The sequence below is a fragment of the Melampsora larici-populina genome, assembly GCF_000204055.1.
Source record: "Melampsora larici-populina 98AG31 unplaced genomic scaffold MELLAscaffold_40, whole genome shotgun sequence".
Taxonomy (NCBI): Eukaryota; Fungi; Basidiomycota; class Pucciniomycetes; order Pucciniales; family Melampsoraceae; genus Melampsora; species Melampsora laricis-populina.
This window is the reverse complement of record NW_006768804.1, coordinates 88,374-96,485: the sequence shown is the minus strand read 5'-3', so window position 1 is coordinate 96,485 and position 8,112 is coordinate 88,374. Positions and strand designations below refer to the sequence as shown.

Genomic DNA, 8,112 nt, shown 5'->3' with positions numbered 1-8,112 from the left:
AAACTTTTCTAGTAAACTGGTAAACTACTAATAATGAATTTTTTGATTGATCCCTTAAATTGATCACCACAACGAGTGTTGACGGTATCCTTCCTGAAGCAAACTTCTTTGCTTGAAAGAGGTTTTTGTGTGTTAGCGTCAAAAGGTAATTTCTCCAGCTGTTTTCTTTTTGTTTGTCCATTGCCTTGTTGAATTGATTTCAGGTTTTCCTGTATTCCAACCTGTTTTCTTCAGTGTTGTGTGTTTTGAGTCAGTGGTGGAGCTTTTTAGCGCTTTTCCTGAGGGGGTCGAGGATCTCCGGATTCCACCAATGCTTGTGTTTGCCGAGCGGGGCTTTGTTGGGCAAGTTATTGTCCAGAGCATTCGTAATTGCCTTTTGAAGTTCTCTGTCAAATTTGTTGATGTTGTCCTGTGTTGTCAGTTATTTTAATTTAGGGAGGGTGTTGGTTAGTTCTGATGGGAGATTGGCAACCTCATCTTTGTGCCAGTTTTTCCTCACTCCCTTGTTGCCAGCCATGCCCTGTGGTTCCTCCTTCCTAATGGTGTCAAAGGTGGTGATGAGCAATTGGTGATCTGATAGATGGTTGGTAATGTGGTCACTATCTACAAAGCATGTACAGATAGTGTTGTCAAAGGCTTCATTCACCCATACCATACCGATGGTGGTGCCTTTTGTGGTCAATGAGCCTAGACCAAATGTCTGAAGGTGATTGTAGGAAGTGGCCCCAATTGGTCATGAGGTCCACCAGTTGGTTGGCTAGGGCTTCATGGTGGTTGCTATGTGTTGGGCTCCATGCTGACAAGTGTAAGTTGGAGTCCATGCCTACAAAGGATGGTAAGAGTTGTAGTTTGCTGGGTAAGGAGGTCATCAGTTCTTCCCACGCTTCAAAACCCTTTAGGGTTTTGGATGGGTTGTAGATACTGGATATGAGGAAGGTGGTGTTCTTGATAGTGACAGTGCATGTTGCTATGTTGTGTGATGGTGATGCTATTGGGTTGATTTCCGCTTTTAAGTCCTTGCAGATGTAAATGCAGGCTCTTGGTCTTGCGTTTTTGGTTCTTTAGGCTGGGACGGGTGAGATTAGTGTCCAGTTGGTTTGGTTGGGTGGTAAGTAGTCAGTCCTGTTTACGTAAGGCTCTTGGAGCGCCAGGATAGAGGGTTTATTAGTCATTTTGTGGTTAAAGAGGGAGTGTGTTATGTGTGATGAGTGGCGGCAATTCAATTGTAGTATTGCGGCCGTGTCTTTTGTTTGTATTATTTCTCTCAACCGTTGTTCTATCATTGAGAAGAATCCATTCTGTTTTCTTCAATGATTACCACATACGGTGAGCTACTAGGATGTGGGGGGGTTTACTTGCTGCAATACGTGTTGGGCAAGATGGGCTGAAGGGGTGGTGGACAAAGTCAGTGTGGTTGGATTTGAATAAAGACTTGATGTCCTTTGAGGAGTCTAGCTTGATCATATGTCGTACACATGCCGTGCATTTTATGTCGGTTTTCCCCCTTTGAGGGCAGGTGTGTGTGTGTGGTGATTTTCGCCGCAGTATGGGAAGAGGGGGTCAATTGGACATGAAGAAGCTGTATGACCTGATTTTTGGCAGTTGTAACAGCGCTGTGGTGGTGGCCCACTCCTAAAGGTTAGGTGTTTGCCTCTACCATGCCATATCTGTTGGTTTACGCATTGCTGAACTTCCTCTTCGCTGCTCAGGCCAATCAGAATCGACGAGTGCCGTTTTGACGGGTCTTCTAACACTTTTGGGTTGAGCCAGCATACAAAAGTTATGCCTTTTAGTAGCTTGTTGTTACTCATTTGTAACTCTTCCCTGTGGTCCTGTGATCCAGGGTCAAACATTGTTGGGATGCCGTTCACAATAATTTTGTGATGGGCTTCTTTCATTTTCATGTTTTTTGAAAATCCTTCTACCCATAATTTGAGAGGGGATCTTACTTTGGCGGCTTGTGCTGCCATTTCAAAGTAGATGTCCAAGTTGTTTGATGGGTGGCAACAAACACCTTTTATCTCTATCGTGTCTGTGTCTTTGGGATTCATCTTAATTTGGTAAGCCCTGAAAGCAACATTAAGTTCTTGGATCAGCTTGGCGCTTGATAGGTTCAGGTGTGTTATTTTGGCACCTGCTCTTTATTACGTTGGTAGGTTGTGTCCAGTTGGACTGTTTGTGTGGAGACACCTTAGCTTTGCTAGTTGTTGTGCTTGTGGTGTTGGTGTTGTTCGCGGGAGCATGTTTGGATGCTGCCAATGCGTACAAGGTGGTTGGTTGGGTCATTTTTGAAGGTACAGGAATGTGCTTCTGTCCTATTGCTGATCTTAGTGCTGCAAGTTCTTCCACTATGACGTCGAGTTTATCTTTGGTCTCTCTACCTTTGAAGATAATCGAGCGCCCCTTTTTCTGGGATCCTGTCAAGGATTCGGGTGTGGTGTAGTTGCGACGTGCATCTTCACAAAGGACTTGGTCGTAAACCGCGCCTGTTAAGACCAGGATGTCCGTGGCAGATTCCACGTTGACTGAGATATTTTCAGTTGCTCTCGACTTGTTGGCCAGAGGGAATCCTGCCTTGATCACCTCCAGGAGTTTCCCTACCATCTCCTTGAGAGATTTGTGTTCGGGAGCTCCTGGGAACAGATTGTCCATGCGATTTGATTGTGGTGTTCCTGTTAACTCTGCTGCTTGGGATTCAGCAATTGTGCCGGGGGTGTCGAGCCTGGTTCTCTTCTTTGAGAAGTTTCCCAGGTCGGAAGATTGGATTGGTGGTCGTTGGGATAGTCCTTGACTTGGCTTTTCTTTTTCAAAGACAAGAGGGGTGGGGGTGGTAGTTTTGGCCGCTTCTTGGGGACCTACGGGATTGATAAACGTGTTTGACACCTTTCGAGTTGGTGTAGCAATCTTCTCAGGTCCCTGCTCCGTCTGGCCCGTGTCCAACGTGTCTTTGATGTCCATGGCGCCCGTTTTCACGGAAAGATTGAGGTTTTTTGGTGTTGGAAAAGTTAGGATAATGAGTTGTCAAATTTTGGACGACTACTTGCGCAGTCACAGACCGGGTCACGTGACAAGTTGCAAATTTGTGGTAAAAGACAGAAACTCCCCGGGACTTAGTTTAGTTATCCAAAACGGTTAACCCCGCGTTGCTGAGAGCATTCGAAGGGCTGTGAAAATGTTCAAGTCGGCTTGCGGCCCGCGGGACGCTGGCCAGTACATGTGACAACACTGTACATTTCATAGCATTTCATATATAATATCATTGCAATATACCCAAAAGTGCTGCCATGTATCAAAGCGTATTGACAAGCTCACATAAAATCCCGTTATGGGGAGGATGGCAAAGGTCATTCATCAAACATCGTTGATCATCCCCTACACCAGTATCAACCTCACAAGTCAAGGTTGTTTTGATGTACCATTTTCAAGCAAAACCAATAGTGTACTCGTAAAAGGTATTACTAATGGTACCTTATCAGCAAGTGCAAGGAAGATCCATTCAACAAAGTGGATTGGATGTTGAGATATTGTTGAAAGAAGACATAGATCAATATTGAGTATGGATAAATCCTTCCACCATTCTCAGATGATGAATCCTCTGCAATCCCAATTGCCATCATCAATACGTGTTTTTTTTTCTTAAAGGAGTGAAGGATTGAAGCAACACAAAAGGATTTGGAAATGTATTTCATCATCCTCAGTATCTTGCGGTTGGGAGGATTAAGGTGTGTGACACACAGTGACATTCAAATACTGTGAAATGGCTAGCAGCCCGCGGGCCGGCCAGAAAAGTTCACGGCCCTTCAAATCCTCTGGTGTTGCTTTAGCTTAACAAAGCCCTCTCTGCACGGCCACGTCCGCGCGCCTCACAGAGGGGCTTATGACTAATCATCGATTTTTGGCGTGAACACTCCAAGCGTGTAGTGTCCTTATGTTGTTTTTTGCATTTCAACGCTTCCCTCACAAACAAACACCACTTCACCTCGCAGGGAAAGTGGTTCACCAATGTTGTCTACATATTTTCATCTATTCATCATCTGGGAAAACCTGCTTCATCATGCTTTTTTTGAGCTTGATTGTGAAGCCCTTATGTCTCACTAGTACAGTAGATTTCAAAAGGCTTGAAATCCAAGAAATCGAAAAATCAAGACCTTTATGTCTGAAAGTCAAAAATTAACCCAAAAGCCCGCGGTACAGGCAGGATTAGTGCAAATCTTCAAACCTCTTTTGTGGCCGCATCACTCAGAGTATCCATGGTGTTAGGCCCTGACGACATGTAGAAAGCATTTACAAACCACTTTCCCTGCAGGGTAAAGCGATGTTTGTTAGTGAGGGAAGCGTCAAATTGCACAAAACAACATAAGGACACTTAACGCTCGGAGTGTTCACGCCGAAAATCGATGATTTGTCGTAAGCCCCTCTGCGAGGCGCGCAGACGTGGCCGCGCAGAGAGGGCTTTGTTAAGCTAAGGCGCTGCTGGCTCTTTACCTCTCTTTACTCATCCAATTCAACACATCTGAGCTCATCTTCGTCGTCGCACGATCACAAAAGATCGAACATTGAAAGCTCGCGTTATGGACGCCCAATCTTTGCCCAACAATTACAAACCTGTGATCGCAACGGAGGCTTGTAGCCCTGATTTTATATGCGGAATTCACGAGGTTTCAAAGCGTATCCGCCGGCTTAATAAGACTGGCGACAACTTTAGTGTCTGGGAAAGACATCTAAAAGCTATGATATGCACTCTCACTGGAACATCTGAATACTTCCTACGCGAGTTACATACACTCGATCCAAAGTTCAATCGAGCAATCTTTCATCTCATATTCTGGTCAATTGACGAAGACCTTCAACATGTCCTCAACATTGATGGGTCTGCTGGAGACGCCTTTCAAGCCTTGGCGGATCGGTTCCGATTAAATACTTCAGCTCGATGTATAATGAGTCGTGTCGATTTTCCAGAAGAAATTTTAGACAACATTGTGAGCATAGTTTACTACAAGTTTTCTGGAGATAAAAACGACATAAGACACCGAAAAGAGGAACGTATAAAGCAACAAGATCAGGGACGTCAAGTATACGTGAATCACGGTTGTCCGCCAATTCTTAATACCTTTCAAAACTTGGCGGTGGTCAATCGAAAGTTTCATAGGCTTTGTCTTCCTAAGTTGTGGCAGGTACGACCATTTTTTTGCCTGAAGTCCAGCTTTGATTCACATACCTTGACAGCTCCATGTGCTTATCTGATTGTATCCATTGATCCAATGTCCGTATTAGCACATCCGATTTCCGAGCGCCCTTCCTGCTCCTGTGTCACTTTGGACAGAGGACATCCTTTCAAGACACGGTCACCTAGTCAAATCTTTGGAATTGGGATTGGAAGATCTGACTAATATTGAGAATGAAGAGCTTTCAACGCTTGAAAGGAGTCATCAAGATAATACATCAGCCGGTAGAAGCTATTTTGTGGACATGTCGAGACAAGGAATTGGAGTACGGAGCATTAAAAAGATCTTCAGAGCCTGTCCTTGTCTAGCGTCGGTAGCAATTGATATTCCAGACTATTCAGATGAACCAGATTTGTTTGGTTCCATCATATCCGGCTTGAAATGGTCATTTGGTCTTGTCCCTCAACTTCAACATTTAACACTTAGGGACTCTGAATGCGCCAAGCTTCCAGGCGTATTTGTCATTGATATTCACAACCACATACCGTCTCTCGTGTCATTGGAGATCATTGACTTCAAATTCGGTCCCACAGCATCCACAGAAAAATCTTTGGGATGGAAGCTCGCTCAGCACCGGAACCTTCGAAAATTACGTCTTGAAAACGTCACTTGCGAAGATCAAACTTGGACTTTGAACTCTTGGCCTCAACGGCTCACAACTCTTGACCTTGAGTATTGTCCCGGATTGACACCTGGTATGGTTCAGAAACTACTCAGCGGTTCTGCTCCCTTTCTTACTACACTTCAGATCACGCTTATGGATTGGGAAGACGATTCAGATGTCAACGGTCAGACTGATGTCCATGCTCTTCAACGTCTCATCCTATGTGATTCAACAAGCTTCAGACTCCTCCTAAGCTTTCAAGGCTGTAAAGATATAGAAATGATTAAATATGATCGTCCTCTCAGAAATGATCAATGGCACTCGGTTAAGCAACTTTTGTCTACATGTACATGGCCTGAGCTCTTGAGCTTGCATCTTAGTGGAGATATTCCTTGGGAGGGGAGCGTTGATCGACCCAATTGGAGAGAAATGACTAAGAGGGACGTGTATGAAGTTTGGCATCATTATCATATCAAACTTGTCATCAATTGACCAAACACAACTCCTTCTGACTGTGACCACAAATCTTCATCAAGGGATGCGATACGCGCTGTATCTTATAATCTTCATTTCTTTTCAAGAATTTTTTTGCTTTTGTCTCGATTCGACCCATTCTTAATGATTGCAGTACTCCATCAAGTCGTTCTTCAAATATTATATATGCTTACTGAAGATGATTGATTCTAACCATACTTTCAACGACTACAATTAGCTTTGACTATTTCCCCGTCATGCACCTTGGACTGAAAAAATCAATATTTGGAGGCTGAAGTAAGATAAGTCCTCAAGTTGATCAGAAACTTGAAACGCCATAAACCATCCTTCCGTTGTCCTGTAGTGAACCTATCGCTTTGGGAAATTCAAATCTTCAAAAAGTCTGGTCTGATTACCACTGATACTATGTAACTTGCCATAGACATGCGAAAGCCAGATCCATCTTCTTCCTTTGACTTTACCGTTACAAACCATTGAATATCAACTTCGTAACTCACGAATCTCATCACGTGTTCTTGATAACATCTTCCTTCTTGTCTCCACAAGGCATATTCACCAAACACCCAAACTTTTGTTTCAGTTACACTCCCAATTTTCCAAAATCCAATCCGTGATCTCTCAACTATTGTGAAGCCATCATGAAGCGCTATTTCAAGATTTTGACCCCCTGGATCACAAATTTTGTTGCATCATCTAATAACATCAAGATTGACTTTCAGAGTGTCCATCCACACATCAACTGTCTTTTGTGGACTTGATTTTTCTACACTTACTGAAGAGTTGCACCAGGCTACCTCAGGACCCCGGTATGCTGCTATAAGGGGTAGTCACACAGAAATGTGACTTTTGAGCTCCCGCGGAATCACGCTTCATGTGATTATAGAGAGCTCTCGTGTTTTCTGCCATCTTCTCTCAGTTTCTGCCTTCGATTATTGCCACCCTTTCCATTGTTTGACAGATGCTTGGACACTGTGACATGTCAGCATGAACTTGGATGCGAGAGCTTGCGAAAGGGGAAGACACAGCTTGAGAAAGATAGCGAGAGGCAGCGGGAAGCGAGAGGCAAATTGTTTCAAAGATATATCAAAGGATATAAACTTTTATCAACTTGTATAATTTATTATCAGACACTACGTTCCGAACGCTCTGAACAAGAGAACTCTGATCAAGCCATGTCAACATCTTCGGCCTCAACTTCTTTGGCTTCGAATACCGCCAAAGAGAGGTTGTCTGTTCAGCGAGCTTCCGACAAAGAATCAAAACAGCGTAACAGCTGTCCTTTGAAAACGGACGATGGCGAAAGCTGTCCTCAGTGTATTTTTGAGAAGGACGGACCCGATCGAAGGTTACGATGCCACTGCGGCAAGGTAGTCAAAATGATACGAGGGAGCATTCACGCTGCTCAATCGCATTGGCGTACATGTAGGTGTTTTGATCGTTGGACTTGGTCATCATCGGATACTAAAGCTTTTGATGATTTGTTTATTTTAAATAGCATCTTGTAAGGAAGCGACGGCAAGCCTTCGCAGGGCTGTTGATCGACCGATGGCTTTGAACGGTTCAAACAATCAGCCACAGGCTGTTGAAGTTCGATGCGCTGGATTGACTGATAAGACATGGGAGCGTCCAAATCAACAACCAATCTCAACATGTATCGAGCACTCTTGCACGCCCTATCACGGATATCCGCCGAGATTCACTATATGTCTCAAATTGTTCAACACATCTCTAGAGAGCTCGTTGTCGGACAGTCAGAAACAACAGCTGCACGAAGAGCTTCTATCACTG

General features: G+C 44.1%; 2 protein-coding genes across 2 annotated transcripts; one reads left to right on the top strand and one right to left on the bottom strand.

Moving 5' to 3' along the window:
* Positions 1-2,079: 2,079 nt before the first annotated feature.
* Positions 2,080-2,958, bottom strand: MELLADRAFT_66132 (uncharacterized protein; the record flags this gene model as incomplete). The annotated part of the gene is made up of 1 exon (XM_007413939.1): positions 2,080-2,958. One exon carries the CDS (start codon positions 2,956-2,958, stop codon positions 2,080-2,082), a length of 879 nt encoding a protein of 292 aa, XP_007414001.1.
* A 1,613-nt stretch (positions 2,959-4,571) lies between these two features.
* On the top strand, positions 4,572-6,082 carry MELLADRAFT_91153 (uncharacterized protein; the record flags this gene model as incomplete). The annotated part of the gene is made up of 3 exons (XM_007414067.1): positions 4,572-5,174; positions 5,275-6,013; positions 6,066-6,082. The coding sequence occupies 3 exons, from the start codon at positions 4,572-4,574 to the stop codon at positions 6,080-6,082; spliced, it is 1,359 nt and encodes a 452-aa protein (XP_007414129.1).
* Positions 6,083-8,112: the final 2,030 nt, after the last annotated feature.